We start from the raw sequence: 19,714 nt of genomic DNA, 5'->3' as shown, positions 1-19,714 counted from the left end.
TAAATTAATATTGATGTGTAAAACAGACTCTTGTTTAGTGCTTAAAATAATTTTGACAATTTTAAATTTCAAAGTAATCTAATTATTACGTTTTAATTCGGACCGCCGGAGCTAAACACGTTGGGCAAGCGCCCAAACTACCCTATAGTAGTTGACCTCTTGAACAATAATTTTTCTCACTAAACTTGCTTTTAAATCATGACATTTTTTGTTAAATATCTAATATTGCAATAAAGTTTCCCCTATTCCCAATATTGTCGGCGGACGTGTAAGTGTTCCCCTGAAGTGCTAAATCTTGTTGGGCACATAAAATAATCACTTCCACGTGTGTAGATAGGACCTCTCTGTTTCTAATAACGTCTAGTCTATGGTAGTCGTTAACCTGGCAAACTATTGATCCACGGGATTTGGATTCCATGTAGTCTAAGTACATTTTGTAGGCTAGTTGGTGAGAAGATTTGTTGGAAGTGAAGTGTTCTTCGAATTGTGTCCCCATGTTTTTCCAATCCGAAAATCTACTGCCTAAAAAATGACGGCAACAAAAACAATACACTGCATCCTTTGCAACTGAATATTCAATCATTTGATATTTGTCATACCAAGAAGAATTGAAACCTCGATTTTTACCGCCAATTAATCTTTTAGTAAAAGGATTTAGTTTAGGCTGAACTGGAAGGCAATCTTTATCTAGACTAATATCCAAGTTATTCAACGCGTGTAAGCCCATTTATTTTGAATTGGACACGTTGTTTGATGTATTTTGTGCATGGTTAGAGTTGGGGTTTGCAATTACTTCTGCAATTTCTCCTTCATGAGTCAGTTCCATTTCCATATCAGTACTGACGTTTGGAAGAACTTCAGCAGTATTACTAAAACAGTGACTGTTATCAGTCCCCAAGGATTCTAAACCCTTTCCCGTGTAACGCTCATTTTTAAAAGTGTTATATAAAGATTAGTGTTATTTAAAACTTATTGCATTTAAAATATTTCCTATTTAGATTAGTGTTATTTAAAACTTATGACATTTAGTTTTTAAGTCCCTTTTATATTTTTCAATTTCTTACGGGTGTCCAAGTCGTAAAAGGGTATCATTAGTATTTTTCTTGTAAAATGTATTATTGTTGTCCGTGTAAAATATCGTATCCTCTCTACATGTGGCTCTCCCCTAACCAGCGTTCGGTGCTAGGAAAGCGCGCACATCTTGACTCATCCATTGTGCGCTATAACCCCTCTCTCTCTCTCTATTGTTGAATACTCGGCGTCGTATCGTAAATGACTTAAAGATGCACGCTCTCTATTGTACGGCGTTCGGACGTCAATAGTAAACTATTGAAAGAAGCGTTATTTCAAACGGCCACCTTTAAAAATAAAAACTACAACCACGTGTACCCTTCTCGAAAGCCACGTGGCGACATGTGGTACCGTCGTGCGACCTTCTTCCTGGGAAAGACACCAGATGATTTCATCTTTCTCCTTTTATACACGAACCTTCTACAGCCAATAATCTTAAAGCCAAGTCGCCTACTCCAAGCTACCCTTAACCTTTTAACCTCTCCAATAAGATGCCACCAAATGTCAGTTTCCGTAATTAAACCACGCCTACTGAAATGGTGCTGAACAAAACCAGGGAGTTAGAGAGATTTTATGTCAGACACAGACAGAGAGATGGAGTGAGTCCTCAGAGGCCTGAGTAAGTCCTCAGGGTCCTGAGTGACAGAAGAGCCAGAGACCGGACCGAGCCAGAGACCGGACAGAGCCAGAGACCGGACAGAGCCAGAGACCGGACAGAGCCAGAGACCGGACAGAGCCCGAGATCGGACAGAGCCCGAGATCGGACAGAGCCCGAGATCGGACAGAGCCAGAGATCGGACAGAGCCAGAGATCGGACAGAGCCAGAGGTCGGACAGAGCCAGAGTTCGGATCGAGCCAGAGGTCGGACAGAGCCCGAGATCGGACAGAGCCCGAGATCGGACAGAGCCCGAGATCGGACAGAGCCCGAGATCGGACAGAGCCCGAGATCGGACAGAGCCCGAGATCGGACAGAGCCAGAGTTCGTACAGAGCCAGAATCCGGATCGAGCCAGAGTTCGGATCGAGCCAGAGAGTGGGCCGAGTTAAAGAGCGGACAGAGCCAAAGGGTTAAGGAGACCCAAACGAGCGACGTTGAACGACACCAGACCGTTTCATCAATCGGTGAGCGAAAGCCACAGGCTTCAAACTATTGTCATAAAGAGAGAGAGAGAGCCCGCGTATCCCCCCCCCCCGCGAATTTCGTGTTTTTGCATGCTTATTGTTATTATTATTAAGTGTTTAAGTATTTTATTGTTATTTGTATTGTTATTATTATTTGGGTTTATTATATATAAAACCGTTTGGACACCCATACTCTCGTTGTATATTTACCTATATCATACCCCTAGACATTCTTGAACCCGGTTACTTAACGTTAAGGTTGTTTTTCACGAGATTCCTTCTACTTTGCTAACGCTAGGGAAACCAATAGACACGTTTAATCGTCCTCTAGAAATTAGCGTTGCACCCGATAGTTGATTTTATAAAATAAAAAGTGGTCTTGCCCAACTTGTTAAAATGTTGCTCTTACGTCACAAGACACAGCTTTATTTGTGTATTCTTCGAACGAGCGATTTGCACGCGCTCTAGAAAAAGCTATATTCCTCGCGACTGTAGCGCGCGCTAGTAGGCTTGTCAAAGTAAGAGACTGTGACGTAAGAGCAACATTTCAACAAGAAGGCCACGTTAGTTTATAAAAAGAACTATTCTTTGACTAGGTTTTTCTCAGAACTATAGTTATGGTTTTGCGCCGACGATTTCAAAAAACGTGCCATTGCACCTTTCTGATTACTAACGAAACTATCTTCCCTTTTCCATTTTTCTCATTTTTGGGACCCAGATAAAAATTTTCTGGTACTCATATTTGAAAATGCTACTATTATATACTAATAGCGAAATAACCTTAAAAAGGTTTAAGAAAATAAAGCTTAGTTAAAGCTATGTAGTCTTCAAACAGACTTTTTAATAATACCAGCTATATCAAAGCCCTGAAAAAAGCGGTTTGAATATTTTTTCTAGAATAGCTAATTAGCCTTGAAAAAGCCTTTCGAATAATTTAGCTAGAATAGCTAATTAGCCTTGAAAAGGGCTTTTTGAATAATTTAGCTAGAATAGCTAATTAGCCTTGAAAAAGGCTGTTTAAAAATTAGCTTAAAACAGCTAAATAGCCTTTAAAAAGGCTGTATTGGCAAAGTTAGTCTCGGAAGAGACTTAGAAAAAATTTTACTGGGAGAGAATCGAAATTGAGAACTACCTGTTTGTTCAGGAGCAGAAAACGAAATGAAGAAACGCGCGTTATCTGGTTCAAGTCCGACCACCGAAGGTCTAGGTCCTTTCTCTACGATCAGTGGTCACTGATATCACGTGATTTCGCAAAAGGGACAAGGAGTAAAAAAGAAAAAACCCTAATCCCCAGGACGCTCTCTATTCAAAGTTGTGACTGGTACGATGCTTTACGCTTCGACTTCAGCTCCGCGGGGATTTCCCTTCGTTTAAGCGTTGCAACGGTTTAAGTCGTATTAAAGAAATCCAGTTTCTCACTTTATGCCCCCTTTTGTAGAATTCCTAGAAACTAAGCTTATGTTTATTGTGTTGGTTGGAGCTAAGTTATCACTGAGGCGAACAGGTGGTTTTTTTGCTGCTTTCCTTGCACGACGGACTTCCCCGTCCCGGGCCAGTCTTTTGTCATATACTCTATATCAATGTTAACAGAGTACACTACCAAAAGCAGAAACCACAGAGTTCGCTGCCTTTGGTTGTGTACTCAAGTAATATTTATTTCGAGTATAGGTGGTTCAAAAGGGAACGTTTTTTAGGGCCATTTAGGACTCTTGGAAATTGGAATTGAATGGGAGTTCTTTTTTTAGGGGGCTAGATGACCAATTTTTAAAAATAAATAAAATTTAAAATTCACATTTGGAGGCCCCAGAGGCAATTTTTTTAAACTTTTAGAGGCCCCTAAAATAGGCCTAAAATTTTTGAACATAGGCACGTGCCTACTTGTGCCTACTGCTGGCGGGGGCACTGACCACGAAGAGGACACAATTGGAATAACCGCTGAATGGCATTTTTTTGCAACTTCCCACGGTAAAGGTCCTTGTGACGGCCTTGGAGGGTGTGTGAAAAGACTCGCAGCCATGGCTAGTCTAAACAACACCATTATTCTAAATCCAGAGCAACTTTTCACGTGGGCCAAAGCAAAGTGGTATTCAAATGAAGAAGGACTTGACAAAATATCTTTTGAATTTGTGAGACAAAATGAAATAGACGAAATGGAAAGCACTTTAAAAGTTCGTTACGAAAATGCTCATCGGATTAAAGGAATTAGATCTATTCATTCAGTTGTACCGATAAAAAAAGTGAAGTACAAACCAAAATAATGTCATCCTCAACTAAATCTACGACAGTTAAAGTCCAAATAGAATCTGAAAGTCACATTTTACCTTGGTCAGATATTCGTGGGTTCATTGTTGCGAAACGAGACGGCAAATGGTGGCTGGCATTCATTTCAGAGAAAATCGATGTCCATCAAGAGCTAGAATTAAGCTTTCTTCACCCTCATGGACCAGCTGCTTCATATCGTTACCCTAATGAAGAAGACCGAGGACGGCTTCTCCGTAGAGATGTCCTGGTTATTGCAAACCCTACTACAAAAACGGGTAGATTATGGAAACTACCAGCTGCGGAAACGAAAAAAGCTGAAAAAGCACTAACTATAATTGCTAAGACTTTGTAAATTCTTTAATCATTAAATTGATTTCTCAGTACTATTCAAGTCTGTTGTTGATAAGCTATTTGAAACCAACTAACAAAATATGGTGCGGTGGAGTAAACTTTGCCCTTAATTTCACAAATAATGAAACAATTATATTTAAGTGTTTATATAGCAGGAGTACACATTGGGGGAACTGATAATAAGTTTTAAAAAATACGAGGAAATTTGGTTGTTCACAAGGAAAAAAAATTAAATTTGAAAAATCCCCGCCAAAAAAAAAAAAATTGGTTGAGGCGCGGGGTAAGGTAAATTGATTGTAACTTCGTTAAAACTGGAAAACACAAGAAAATATTTTTACAGATTACGTAATGTGATCAAATAAGGCAATACAAGCCAAAAAATAATTTTTCTAAATATAGCTATTTTGGGTATCCACGAATAGGTGACTTAATTCCAAATTTCAAATTTCAATTTGTTTTCAAATTTTCAAATTTTTTGAAAATAATAATCTGGGGCATTAATTGATTAATTACCTTGAAAATAAGCCATTAGGCATATTTATATCACTTTTCAAACTGAAGTTATAGTGATTTTATAGCTAAAGCGCAACTGGCATTTTGAAAACCGCCAAAATACATTTCGTCCTGTAACTCCCCTCAAAAAACCTTTTCAGCATTTCTGCTTTACAGGGGTTGGCTTTATGCATAACTACACCTGTTCACCAAATTTCATCAAAATCGGTAACTTGAGGGGTATGGACCTGGTTGATTTGACCTGGAAAGACTCAGCTGTTACACCAATTTTAGTCAAATTCAAATGTGTATTTTTCAAATTCCCTATTTGGTTCATTTTTTACTTCTCGATAAAATAAAATAAAATATTTTTTAATAAACACCTTCCATTAAAAACGGTGTTTTCCTTTCATTTTTATGTAAAATTGATCTTTATCCCTCAGAATATAAATTTAAATTATTTTACCCTTAACCCTCACAATACTTTTTAAAACAATTGACCTTTACCCCTAGCATTGAAGTGAAAAAAAGTAACACTAGTTTTTTTGAACATGTTTCTTTTCGGAAATTCAATTAATTACAAATAACATAATTATATAGATATCAACAAAAAAAAATATTTCTTAAAGCCGTGGCTCAATTTACTTTTATCACAAGTAACATAATAACCATAAGTATGACATTTCCAACTGTTTCAATGCTAATTTCTTGACCGAACCTTTTTTCTCGCCAGCTTGGGACTTGCACTCGAACTGACTTGTGAGTAGCGTGGTATCTAAGGTGTTATCGTCCTTGGCAGTAATACATTTCACGTTAGGTATATTTAGACACTACGGGTCTCTGTGCTGAGAGCTACACCTTGATTGCGAGCGCAACAGCTCTGAATATAAGTTCATGATAATTTTTCGTAATTGACATACTTAATGTTATTACGTTACTTATGCTTTGATTGATCCTTAAGGGGAGGAGCATAGTAGAAGACCACGAGGGAGATTGTTAGCGGAACCAATGAAATACAGGAACGATTTGATTGATCCTTATGGGGAGAAGAATACTAGCAGACCACGATAAAAATCCTCTAAACCTAGTCATTCTCAATTTCTCCCTAAGTATAAAAAATACATTCTTGATTTCGGCCCTTAATTGGAACAACATACGAGAGAGTCGGTCCCGTTTTCTCGATTTCCCAAGAGAACTTAGGCAGTAAAATGGTCCTCTTTCCAGGATTATAGCGAAAACACGAAAATTACGTTTATATATATATATAAAAACCTTTTATGATCATATATTACCATAAGTCTATAATGATTTTCAATAAGTGTACCGGTAAATCGAAATACAAAATAAGTTTCAGAAGAAAAATATTAACTTCTCAATTTCCATAGCTACTAAATCGGGCCAAATATGGATTATAAATTATAATATATCCCTACGCAGTGTAATTTTATAATTTTACAGTCGTTAGGCGCAGTAATACACGCGGTAAATGCTCAACCGTGATTCGGTGTATACATCCGCGGTTTGGTGGGAAAATTGCGACCTTTGGAAATTGTCGTAGATTCTCTTGTAAGAGCTTTATTATAAGCTTCCGCTGTGGGGAGTGAGGTATAATTGACGTCATACCTAAAGTGATCAGCGCCTCTAACGATACATATACGCAACTTAAAAATAAGTCTCAGCACGGTTGCCTACACGACTATTCGGCCGATTTTCCGTCTTGGAGTACTTTAGACCTAGTAACTTCGGTTATGGTATGGCCTAAGCCTTGTATATTGAAATAAGTAAATACATAAATGAGGTGCCAATGTGAAAATCTCCAGTAACCTTGATAGGAGCCGGGTTCGATCCCAGCTTGTAGCACTGGGTGGAAACTAGGAACCACTTCTTCCCCGTTGAGTTTCCAAGTTATCTCCCCACTTGTTAGAGGGGTTTCCCTCTGAACTCTTCAGTTTCCCCTTTCCATAAATGCTTGTTCAGGTTAACGGTAATCGTGAGTGTTGGGAGCTGTTAGCTCGCGTGGCATGAAGGGCTTGCCACCATCCTCCTACGCATTGTAACTCGGCCACCTGAATTAATGGCTTCAAAAGTCGCTAGATGACTTGTGCCTAAGGTGGTGCCTTGCATATTAGCATTGCTGATTATTATTATAATTAAATATTAACCAAAAGTACGTAAGCCCTAACTTTAAAACCAACTATTCCTCTTCCAGGGTGACCACAGTATTTTTTAAAAGCCTTTAAAGGAATTAAAGTAGTTCTCCGTAGCTTTGGCTATGACCGCCATAGTGGGTGCAATTTTTTTAGAATAGGAAAAACTACGGTTGACGTCGGGTGACATTGAATTGAATAGTTGATTTTATAAAATGTCTTTACGCTTGCCCAACTTGTTGAAATGTTGCCCTGGAATAGTTCAGCCAATGCCTAAGAATGAGTTCATAAACTCTTTAGTGGGAGAGAAAACGGATCCACAGCTGAAGCGGGGAGGCAGCATTTCAACAAGATGGCCAAGGTTATTTTATAAAAAGAACTATTAAATTGAAATTTAATTTATTGATGGCCATTTTTTTATACATTTTAATTATTACATCTACCCTTGCCACATGAGCCAATTCGCTCGTGCGTGGTAGGGTTTAGTATCATTATCATAATACAATTTCACACGAAAAATACAAATATACAATAATACAATTTCCGGAAAAGAACAAATTTAGACCTCATATAATTTATAAATTTACAACACGCTATATATAGATATATAATTACTTATTAGTTAAGATATTTAATATTCTAGAGTTAACAAATTTTTTATTTCATTATGACCTTTTTCAATTATCCACGTTATAATTAGTATTTGGAAATTTAACCGACATAGCACTGCCATTACTCTATAGGAAGGAAATTAGGAGAAAAAGGAAAATATAGGAAGAAAATTAGGAGAAAAAGGAAAATATAGGAAGAAAATTAGGACAAAAAGGAAAATATAGGAAGAAAATTAGGACAAAAAGGAAAATATAGGAAGAAAATTAGGAGAAAAAGGAAAATTAGGAGAAAAAGGAAAATATAGGAAGAAAATTAGGACAAAAAGGAAAATATAGGAAGAAAATTAGGACAAAAAGGAAAATATAGGAAGAAAATTAGGACAAAAAGGAAAATATAGGAAGAAAATTAGGAGAAAAAGGAAAATTAGGAGAAAAAGGAAAATATAGGAAGAAAATTAGGACAAAAAGGAAAATATAGGAAGAAAATTAGGACAAAAAGGAAAATATAGGAAGAAAATTAGGAGAAAAAGGAAAATTAGGAGAAAAAGGAAAATATAGGAAGAAAATTAGGACAAAAAGGAAAATATAGGAAGAAAATTAGGACAAAAAGGAAAATATAGGAAGAAAATTAGGAGAAAAAGGAAAATTAGGAGAAAAAGGAAAATATAGGAAGAAAATTAGGACAAAAAGGAAAATATAGGAAGAAAATTAGGACAAAAAGGAAAATATAGGAATAAAATTAGGAGAAAAAGGAAAATATAGGAAGAAAATTAGGAGAAAAAGGAAAATTAGGAGAAAAAGGAAAATATAGGAAGAAAATTAGGAGAAACAAGGGAAAAAATAGAATAAAATTAATTATACAACAAGAGAAAACGGTTGTCAAAGTTGTTTAAAGCAGGTAGGTATAACATTCAAAATAAAGTTGATAACCGATAGAAATAGTCTAAAACTATCGGCGTGAAACGTAATTATAAACTTATGGTACTACGTTACGTAAAATAAAGATAGTAGTACTAAAAGTACATATAAAAAGAACATTAGTTGACGGTTTTAGGGCGTGGTAGAAAATGTTGCACTTAAACCACTCCTGTATCCCAAGTGTGCGTGAAGGAATAACGCGCTATTGGCAACAGCTTGTTTATTGTTTTTTTTTTATCCTGGGTTTGGGGTGTGGATAAAAGGCAGCGAAAGGGCCGTTTTTGAAAAGAGAGGGAAGCTTACATGCCAGCCCCTAATCCAGGGAGACTGTAATTTCTCCTTAGCTAATCCCGCTTCGACGTTGCTACTACGCGCTGAGTCACAAACGTCTTTAGCAGCGTTCTTTTCACTCTCTGGGGAGTCCGGAAGAAAATTATTTTCTAAAGATAAACGAAAAATGTGATTGGTTTCGTGGAAATTACGGAAGAAAAATAATAAAACCAGTTTATAGCAGTGTTATTTTGTAATGAGGCTTTTAGAATTAAATTACAAACTGGAATAGGTTTGTAAATTACGTTACGGTATTTTTTGTAGTCTAACCAAGAATATTTAGGTGGTTTTGTTCACTCTATCGGAAAACGTAAAGACTTTCCGTGACGTCGTACTGATACTACTATACTAGATAACAAACTAAAACGCGCTTAAGTCTAATTTTCGGTCATAATGTTTTAGGGCGGAAAATTTCTTAAAAAAAATAAATTATTTAAATTTACAAAGTACCGCATTTCTTTAAAATTTTCGCGCTTCAATATGACTTTCTATAAAGTAATATTGGCCTTATTGTTTTGATGTTGCGATAAACAAATCCAAAATACAAGAATTTCGTTCCCGTAAACTGTGTATAACAAATTCACAATAAAAAATTCAAAATCCCGTACACAAAAGAGGAAATGTAGAAACCAATTTAGCAAGTGTAGCTTATTTTATAGAAAGTCCTATTAGGTTTTATAGCGCCTATATCAAGTTTATAAAATAAATTAAAATAAAATAACCTTATTACCTACGACCGCCATGAACGATTCAAAAACTCCTTACAGGGAAACAAACATTTAGAGCGAAGCCATTAGAGGTTCTATTTTAAAGCATTTACGTATTGTAGATGGCGTCAATTTAAACGTTTTACGAAAAAGGAGGCGGTAAATTAGGATCGTCCGCATCTGGACCTATAACCTGAATTTTAAGCAGACTACGGAAAGGCTTCACTCTAGCATGTGACCGAAACAGCCTATCACGAACTTGCCCCGTTTTTCCCGCGCGCCACCAATTGAGAGAAAGAGTAACCAAGCGGTCGCATCAAACTTCGTAGCGTAAAATCATACATGCCGGGAGCAGTGGCTCACTCCTGTAATCCCAGGCGTCCGGGAGGCAGAGTTTGTGGATGGCCGTGTGAGGACGACCACTAATCCCCCAACGGGTGGTTGTCATACTTCCGCCACGGGTGTCCCAACCCTATCCCTAAGTATCCCCCCGTTGGCGTGGCCGTAACACATATCTCGCACCTGATTAATCAAATGGACGAGCGGACTGAATTGTCCCGTTACAATCGCTCATAACGAGCTTCTAAAAAAAAAAAGAAAACATACAAGATCTGACATTTCGACAATTAACCAGAGACTTTGCCCGCCCTTGAAAAAACATTTCTACGCACGGATGACTAGCGCCATCTATGAGGAAACTGCTTAGTATTTTATCATTTATCACTGTTATCCAGTGATGTTCCGAGCGGTGCATTTGTACTTTTTTAATACGTTTTCAAATTTTGAGTACGAAAGTACGTTTTGGATTTAATTAATCGTATTTAGTACGTTTGGAAAAATTTATGATACGAAAATACGTTTTGATATTTTTTGGAATATATTTAGTACGTTTTAGCTTTTTGGGGTTCGGAGAAAGTTTTATAAATAGTATGTGGTCTAATTTCACCACCAAAGCGGCTAGCTTTCTTCGAATTCCTCTAGTATGGCCCTCTATTGAAAGCGACCTTCAACCGGTTTTCAAGCGCATTGTAATTGTTGACAGCAGTTACAATGCCGGATTTAATCTTTTGACGTTTAAAAACGGAAGAAAATTTGTTTCATAGATGGCGTATTAAGTGGAAAATAGAAAAGTACGTTTTTCCTCAAAAAATGCTTCGAAAATACGTTTTGTGATTGGAGGAAATACGTTCCGGAAATCGCTCGGAACATCACTGCTGTTATCTGCTAGCACGTGGACTCTTAGGATTATGAGGTTCCTCTAAAAAAATTTAAAATTTCATAGTAAATTATTTAACTGTAATCATTAATATGTTGGAATTTGGAGCGGAAGATGAGTTTGTCAAAGCTGCTGATATGTCCGAAAATGAAATTAGCGAGGTTAGAGTAAAAATTATTAAAAATTTTAAGTTTTTAACTAAGGAAGTGACTTTATGTTTCATCAAAAAGTTTATTAAGAAACCATTTTTTTAAATAATTTAAATTTGAATATATCTTCAAGGATGATGAAATTGATGACCGCCAACATGGAAAACTACTGGAGTCAATCACATCATTACATGGAAAAAAGGGGTAAACTCAACCTTATGTAGATTTTGTTCTTTGGAATATAGATACAAGTAATACATTATTGTTTTAGGAGAGTCACTAAAAATGGAAGATCAGAACCTAGCTTAACAATATCAGAATTTAACACTAAAGAAGGTTTGAGTGCTATTTATAAGGATAAAATAAGAATAAAATCTAAAATATGCTATCTACTTCAAAAGGAAATAATGAAAAAATTAAAGTTCACGAACTACTCTCAACTTTAAAACAAACTAATATTGTTGACCTCAAGAAGCAAGTCCGTTCTGCTTCAAGAAAATCCAAAGTTTTGTCAACGCCTCTACCTAGAGTAGCTGCGGACAAGGTAACTCTAGAGTAGAACAATTATCATTCTAGAAAATTGTAGGTGTAATTCTTTAAATTTTCAATTTATTTAGATTAAAAGAAGCGTTGCCTATCAGGAAGTTGGAGAAAAAGTTTCAAAATGGGATTCCATTGTTATTTCAAACAGACTGGTACATTTACCATTTGAAAAATAATGAATAGAAATAACTAACTATAATTTTCACATGTATTAGGCAGATCATATGGAATTTCCTTTGAAACAAGTGGATCTAAGAATTCAGCCTACAAAAACTTTTGTTTCTAAATTCAAACCAAAAACTCCTCTGGAATTGGAAGTAGCCAAGCTATTGAATGAGAGTGAAAATACATTAACTGATGAAAAACCTTTGACAGTAGCTGAAGAGAAATTTTTGAAAGCTATGAGTTACGAAGAAGTTAGTTGAAAGTGGATATTAAACTTATTAACCATAACAGTGGCGTAACTATACCATCTGAGGCCCTCCCAGTAAAAATTGTCACATTGTAATTAAATTTAATGAGCCACAAGTAGTTACCCAACAGTATTTGCGTCTCACTTTAATTGATTTTAAGTACTTGAAAAGTTATAATTTTTAAGTACCTAGGCACAATATTTTGTTAAAAAAGTTAGGCTATTTCTCAACTCGTGGCCACTTGGGCCGGGGCCCTCTCGGGTCGGGGGCCCGTGGCATTTTGCCAGCCCTGCCGCCCTATAGTTACGCCACTGAACCATAATATTAAAAAGTTATATTTACCAGGCAAAAGAAAGACTCGATGAATTGAGAAAAATGAGAGCTCTATTATCATATCAAGAAGCGAAAGCTCATAGACAAAAGAAAATTAAAAGTAAACGGTACCACAGAATCTTGAAAAAAGAGCGCATTAGGAAAGATATGAAGGAATTTGACGAATTAAAAAAAAGTCACCCTGAATTAGCGGCTGAAAAGTTACTTGAAATTGATAAACTTCGTATAGAGGTACATATACAATTAAAAAGTAACTATTACACTTGTAATTTTTTTATTAAATTTCAATCATTTCAGGAAAGAATGAGTTTAAAACATAAAAATACTGGAAAGTGGGCCAAACAGCATGCCTTGAGAGCGAAATATAATAAAGAGGTAATGTAATTTTTTTTTTATATTTGTATCAATACAAGTAGTTTCATATTAAGCTTTATTTTTATATAGAGTCGTGACGCTCTGTCAGAGCAGTTAGAAATTGGGAAAAGGTTAAAAGAGAAGCGTAATTTAGTTGAAGATTTGGATGAAAGTGACGCCGAAGCTGTAGAAATATTGGATTCTGAATCAACCGAGAAAAAAACGGAAGCTTCAGAAATTAAAATTTCAAACTATAATCCATGGTTTAAAGATGCATTTACAACCGAAGTTGTAGATATTAACAACTCAAAAAAGAATGACAGTACCAAAATAAAAGATTCCAATATTAACACACTTACCAATAAAGAAATTGAAAAATTAGATGTTGCCAAAACTGTTGCCCCAGAAGAAACTGATAAAATGGACACTAATAATGAAGGTGAAGAAAATCTCAATTTGGTTCAAAACTCTGGCACTGATACTGATGAAGATAAAAATATTGATTTTCAAGAGAAAATCCCAAATGTATCGGGATTAGATTTGAATGATATTTTCCAAATGAACCAGTTGACCAAGAATAACAAGAAGCGTAAAAAGAAGAAAAATTTGTCTGTTTCTTTAGACACAGAGGGTGAAATACCCAATGAAGAACTGATAAATGAAACGTTGGTAAAGAAGAACAAAATGGAGGACTTTGAGCAATATGAGCCTGTAGAAAATATTTCTCAACCAAGTGTAGTGGTGGATGAAAACCATCATGCTTCTGGTAAAGCAAAAGCCAAGAAGGTTCAAGTGGACCCTACGAACTTTGTCATGGTTAAAACCAAGAATCTGAAATCTAAAATGCCTAAACAAATTGAAGAAATTAATGACGATGATGAAAATTGTGAAATTGATGATGATGACGACGATGATGAAAAAAGGAGAATGACCATTTCGGAGGCATTTGCAGATGATGATGTTCTTGAAGAATTTAGGTAATATGCCATTCTTTGACACCAATTAAACTGTAAAGACCTTTAATTAACATAAATTTATCTGTCAGGGCTGAGAAACGTAAAGCAGTAGATGAAGGCAAACCACAAATGTTGAGTACATTCCTTCCTGGGTGGGGTGCGTGGGGTGGTGAGGGAATCAAAGAATCCAGGAGAAAAATTAGAAGGTTAAATCAATATAATTATTTATATTTGTAAAAAAGGCTAAGTTCTTTAGGAATAATTACAGGTTCCGAGTTAAACCGCCACCAAACAAACCTAGAGCTGACAGACAACTTGGGAACGTTATAATAAAAGATGGCGCAGACTCTGATAAAGCAGCTGCTCTTCACATGGTATGAAGATTAAAACTTAATTCCGTTTTTCAAAGAGTTTTTTAATGCTATCAATGTTTCAGATATCAGATCTTCCTTATCCATTTACCAATGTTCAACAATTTGAAAGGAGCTTAGCTCAACCCATTGGCAATACTTGGAACCCCGAAAGTGCCTATGTCAACTTGGTGATACCAAAGGTTGAAACTAAGAGAGGAAAAATTATTGATCCTATTGACAGCGATGCCCTCATAGTTAAGAAAGCCCCCAAATGGAGTAATGATGGAAATGATTCGAAAGTTGCTTTTGTTAAAAACAAATCCCGTGTGGATGTTAGTAAATAAAATTCCCAAACGTTTTACAAAATACTTCGAAGCCACGCTTCTTTGTCAAATAAAAAATCGCGTGTTTTTGAAGGGTTAACCAGTATGCTTTGTTTATATAAACTATCATTAAATGGAAATAAAGTATTTATTACTTACAACTTAAGTTGGTTCTGCTTTCTGGAAATAATCCTTGAGGAATATAAGTTTGAAGAGACCTATTATCAGACCGTTCCGCGTCAAAATCAAAAGACGCAACAAGACTTTCAGTTTTAACTTATTAGAATTTCCCACATTTCTATTAGCGCCATCTAGATGAAATCCATAACGTTTTAACCTTTTGACAATTTTTTGAGAACAAACTCATGGTGTCCTCCAAAGACCTTAGATACCAATCACCAAATCTTAACAGAGAGTAGAACTGCTCTTATCTTAAAAATGTATTCACAGCGCTTCTAAGTGGATTTGATGATACATCTTGACTTACCATGTGAAAACTTATACTTTCCCGTTTTTCATGTCAGCTGATTAACCTCTATTATATTAAGATTCCTGTTAAGCGCCATTAATAAATAAAACTTGGAAATTCTAAACAAGATTTTTTTTATTAACTTAGATACAAAAGTTCAAGCCTAATATCTAGGCCTATAATTTGTATTTATTAGGTCACCCGGTAATAGTTCTGGCCAGTTTTAAATAGATCACGCACAAAATATTTTACGAATGTAGAAACTTCCAGCACAGTAACGTTATGTACAACCATACCCATATTGGAATTATAAGTTTTTTTTAAATCATATCCTATTTCTTCTTTAAATCCCCCAACAAATAAAAACTTCAGTAGTTTTTTGCAATTAACCTTCACCTTTGCAATTTTTTTTTAATAAAGAAATAGAAGAATTAAAAAGATTTGTAGCTAATTTTGACATTGTAGAGATCAGTGTGCTAATAAAGGATGATAGGTGAACGTGTTTTATTCCAAATGATTTGAAGAAAAAATAACTACATGTTTAGACAAAAAACACATTGAATCGGTGCTTTTAACAGCACCCATACAACCCATTCATACAAAGATGAAGTTTTTCATAAAATATACAAACTCATGGTAGCAAATACTTTCTGCCTCTTTTCTCTTAATAAATGACTCTACAATTCTTCATGATCGTGATCATCGTGTTTATCATCATCCTATAGGAAAAAATTTAGCTTTTCATGCCGAAGGGAAAAAAACTAAAACCAAAAATATTCCACTTACACCGGCGTCCTCTTCTTCCGCTTCATCCTCCTCGTCATCATCCTTAGAATCTTTCTTTCCATCCGCATCACTCTTTTTCTTTTCCTCGTCATCTTGTTGCTCTTTCATTTTCCTTTCCGCTTCCTAAAGTGTGAAAAAATATTAGAAAGTCTTAAAAAATTAATACACTCGATAAAAATGAAGTCATACCTTGCTGGCCCCCCATGATTCTTCCCCAATTTTGGCGGCGTACTCTTCACTGTCAGTAATTAAGATATTATCAAATATTGTGCCAGATTTGACTTGCCATAAGTCAAATCCTAAATGACAGTTCTCTTTATAAAGGTATAAGTTTTCATCGGGAGTGTATTCAGGGTTAGGAATCTCGGGATGTACCCATGGTCCTTTATAATTGGGGTTATCAATCTGTCTCGGTTTCCATTCTCCTTTATAAGCTGGGTTATTAATCTGCGGGGGTTCCCATTCACCGTCCATTTCATCGTCCCAATCTTCTGGTTTGGCAGCATCGGGGTCTGGGATGTATTCTGGCTGATCCCAGTCCTACGATAACAGGGATAAATTAGTTAAAACCAGAATAAGTCAGTTCTCCTATGGTTAAATTACGTCTGGTTTCTTGTCTTCTGGGTCGTCGATTTTTGGTTTATCATCCCAATCATCAGGCTTTTTGGCTTCAGGGTCTTTGATAGTTTTGGAGGGAAGGAAGCTCCAGTCTTTTTCCAACTCGCCACTTTCAACTTTTTCATTATCAATTTTAACTACGTACGTATTGTCTGGTTTAACTATTAAAGTGTACAAATGAGTAAAAACATCATCCTGAAAAATAAAAAAATAGATTAAGTTAACTCAAACAGTTTCTCAATATACCAAAAAAATACCTTGCAACGAATTTCTTTATTAATGAGCAAATTCTTTCCTTTGTAGTTAAAAATAACGTGGACTTTCTTTGTGCCAGGTCCACATATATCAGGTCCTGAATTAAAAAATTTTTGTTACGATATAAGAGAAAAATAAATACGCTTTAAACTAGAATTAGAATCTTACCAAACATAATATTATAAGCGGAGTCTCCGTGCATATCAGCTTGGTCTAAGCTACAGTCGAAAAGCTTGACATAGCCTCCACCACAATCAATATTCTGCTCATGTTTGACTGTGAATTGTAACACTAGAGGTTTATTCTCATTCGAGAATGAGTCGAATTTCCCTGAAATTCCATAAAACCTGGCATCTTCTGAAGTTTGAATTCCTACCATAATAATACAATGCATTTTAATTCACAGGTTTTATCAATGGGCTCAATTGGGTAATATACCTTTATCTTTTTCCGCATCTCCGTAGAATTTGCCTGCTGTTAGCTGCAGCTTGCCCCATTCTTTACCAGGATGTTGGGATTGCACCCACCGACTTTCCCATTTTGCTAAAATTGAGCATAAAAAATATTTAGGTTAACCTAAAATTTTTCCTGGTCTTATGGAATAAACTCAAGGTTAAAGTCATTATAAACCCCAAATACAAAGAAAAGATAAGCTATCAAGTATCAGCACCCTTTTTTGAAATCAGTATTACAGAAAGATTTATTTGTTCTTTCGAGCATTGCTCATCTCCAAGAACACCTGCTCCCCACAGTTGGTTCAATAGAGTAGTAAAAGCGCTAATATAAGTATAAAATTAGGTATGAACAGATGATACCAAATAGCCTAGATATAAACAAGAAAACACTGATTTTATTCTAATGAACTTCTGTCAATTTGAGAAATATTTGAACTTAAATAGCTGTAGATAAAAATTACTAAGCAATAAAAATTTAAAAAAAAACATAACACCAAACATTACAGATATTATGCCACTCTTTATAATACAAAAGATTATTTCGATAGTCTATATCTATAGTTTAATATTAGTTTTAAATTTTTCAATTATTTTTAATAGACTACATTAAATTTTTTGTTTTTACAAATTTAAGAAATAAATTTATGATTTAATTTAATTATCTGGTTAAAAAAAGGGTATTTCATCGAAACAAAGCCGGCCGGTTTTGTAAGTACACGTATATTCAAGTTTTCATAGACACCCCACCATTATGCCATGCTAAGATTTTAGACAATTCCCCTCCCACAAACGCTGACGTAGGCCTAGAAAAGCCAAGGCCTAGACCTCCAAAATCAATAGGACCGGATGAATGTCTAAAAACATTAACTTAGAAATAAGAAAAAGAGTCATACCACCATCTGAAAAGTCTTCTTTAAAATAAACTTTGGGGTCTTCGGACAATCCCAAAGAAACTAAGGACGTTAGAAGTAGAAATATTTTCATCGCGTTTAAATAACTTTTAATTAAAGCCTATGAATGAAGAAGAATGAAGTGGCGAATTTCCTCCTGTCGGCGCGGCAGTCTTCCAGCTACGAACCTACAATTCGCCAAACGGTCCTTACACGTGAGACTGGCCAGCTGGAGGCTTACCATTGGTTCATCGGGTAAAGTACACGAACCAATGAGAAGACACCACGACGTATTTTAAATGACAAATGAAAAACGAGGACGTCACTATCAAAATATTGGTACGAAATACAAATCTCAATAATGATTTTCCGTTGATAAACGGCAAAATATCATACAACATCGGTTACCTGTATTTTAAATAAAATATTCTGTTTTCAACGAAGTCGAAATTCATCATTTAAAAAATAACAAAATAAAGCCAATTTTGGTATATCTACTAATTTCAGGAGTGGGAGTTAAAAATTAAGAGACATTTTGAAGGTTGCGAGCCATTGCGCATCGCGATCCGCAATGACGGTACTTTTGTGTTTGAGTCTATAAGCATAACCTCGGAAAATTAAAAATCGTAAAAAATTACATTTTTTATGTAATATTATAGGAATATAAGTGTTTTCCATTTTTTTCAGTGAACGTTGACGTTGAGTTGTGGATTGTGAACGTAATGATTAAATAACTTATATAATGTCGTTGAAATAATAAATGTCTTTTTTACAATGTCGAAAAGCGATCGAAAAACCTAAACAAACCAGACGACGTTGCTTACGACGTTATGCCAAGTGATCATATTTAGTTCCAATTTTTTTTACTAGATGGCGCTGATATGCGCGATTCCACTCTAATGGCGGCCTTCTAGCTGGTACATCTCCCCCAATACATGGATCGTGGTTCTAGTCTCATTTCTATTTCTATGGGTAACCTATACTCCATTTAAACTTAATGCCTTAAAACAAAATTTTATCCCAAAAAGTACCCTTGAAATCCTGCTCTTTAAAATGTGCGAGGGGCTGATCACTCCGCGTAATCGGGGTACAGAGCCGTACCTTTGACTGTACTAATGGGATTACGCGTAATCTTTGAAGCCCCTGCCTTTGGAAATGCCAATCTAATGGCGTTTTCCATTGGAGTCCTCTGAGCGCTCCTAAATATAAAACGTGTTCCATTGGAACAAAAAGGGCAACTCCAAAAAGGAGGCACGTCTTCCATTGGCACTGTTGCTCCCTCGCGGATTGATCCGAGCTGCCCCAACTCGAGGGACGGGGCAACCAAAAAAGAGCAATTTTTAAGCAAAGTGACTCCGAGAAAAATTCGTATTCCATTGGGAGGGCTGGAAGTCTAGTTCTCCGAGCACCTAGCGGAGTTCTCCGTGGTAGAGCGATGACGTAGAAGGCAAATCCGGATCACGCTCGGAGCAGTCCCAATGGAAAACGCCATAAGCGTAATCCGGCGTAATCAGTGTACAGACTTTCTAAAAGAGTGGTTTCTCGGCGGTGCCTCCGATAGAGGCACCGGTTTCTCAGAGGGTAATTTCAG

At 36.0% G+C, this 19,714-nt stretch overlaps 2 protein-coding genes across 2 annotated transcripts; one reads left to right on the top strand and one right to left on the bottom strand.

Annotated features, from left to right (window-relative positions):
• The first annotated feature begins 11,231 nt into the window (after nt 1-11,231).
• LOC149925056 (U3 small nucleolar RNA-associated protein 14 homolog A) lies at nt 11,232-14,750 on the top strand. The gene is made up of 12 exons (XM_090160959.1): nt 11,232-11,387; nt 11,509-11,579; nt 11,647-11,711; nt 11,777-11,919; nt 11,993-12,070; nt 12,134-12,334; nt 12,677-12,895; nt 12,962-13,039; nt 13,109-13,995; nt 14,064-14,180; nt 14,243-14,348; nt 14,411-14,750. Exons 1-12 carry the CDS (start codon nt 11,319-11,321, stop codon nt 14,669-14,671), a joined length of 2,295 nt encoding a protein of 764 aa, XP_090017085.1. The 5' UTR covers nt 11,232-11,318; the 3' UTR covers nt 14,672-14,750.
• A 486-nt stretch (nt 14,751-15,236) lies between these two features.
• Calr (calreticulin) lies at nt 15,237-18,317 on the bottom strand. Its single transcript, XM_090162053.1, has 8 exons — nt 18,127-18,317; nt 17,217-17,321; nt 16,947-17,150; nt 16,781-16,875; nt 16,509-16,718; nt 16,095-16,445; nt 15,906-16,028; nt 15,237-15,838 (listed from the first exon to the last, which is right to left on the bottom strand). Exons 1-8 carry the CDS (start codon nt 18,215-18,217, stop codon nt 15,797-15,799), a joined length of 1,221 nt encoding a protein of 406 aa, XP_090018179.1. The 5' UTR covers nt 18,218-18,317; the 3' UTR covers nt 15,237-15,796.
• Nucleotides 18,318-19,714: the final 1,397 nt, after the last annotated feature.

This window comes from Leiobunum rupestre, chromosome 10, assembly GCF_980474605.1.
Source record: "Leiobunum rupestre chromosome 10, qqLeiRupe1.1.hap1, whole genome shotgun sequence".
In the NCBI taxonomy this organism is placed as follows: Eukaryota; Metazoa; Arthropoda; class Arachnida; order Opiliones; family Sclerosomatidae; genus Leiobunum; species Leiobunum rupestre.
The sequence above is the reverse complement of the archived record's forward strand: the minus strand, read 5'-3'. Positions and strand labels throughout refer to the sequence as shown.

Excerpts from the sequence above, each read along its gene's own strand:
- LOC149925056 (XM_090160959.1), top strand. The coding sequence starts at position 11,319 with ATGTTGGAATTTGGAGCGGAAGATGAGTTTGTCAAAGCTGCTGATATG. Across the intron at positions 12,896-12,961 it reads TTGATAAACTTCGTATAGAG|GAAAGAATGAGTTTAAAACA; the intron begins GTACATATACAA and ends CAATCATTTCAG. Across the intron at positions 14,349-14,410 it reads AAGCAGCTGCTCTTCACATG|ATATCAGATCTTCCTTATCC; the intron begins GTATGAAGATTA and ends TCAATGTTTCAG.
- Calr (XM_090162053.1), bottom strand. The coding sequence starts at position 18,217 with ATGAAAATATTTCTACTTCTAACGTCCTTAGTTTCTTTGGGATTGTCC. Across the intron at positions 16,719-16,780 it reads ATAAAGAAATTCGTTGCAAG|GATGATGTTTTTACTCATTT; the intron begins GTATTTTTTTGG and ends TTTATTTTTCAG. Across the intron at positions 16,446-16,508 it reads CAGAAGACAAGAAACCAGAC|GACTGGGATCAGCCAGAATA; the intron begins GTAATTTAACCA and ends CTGTTATCGTAG.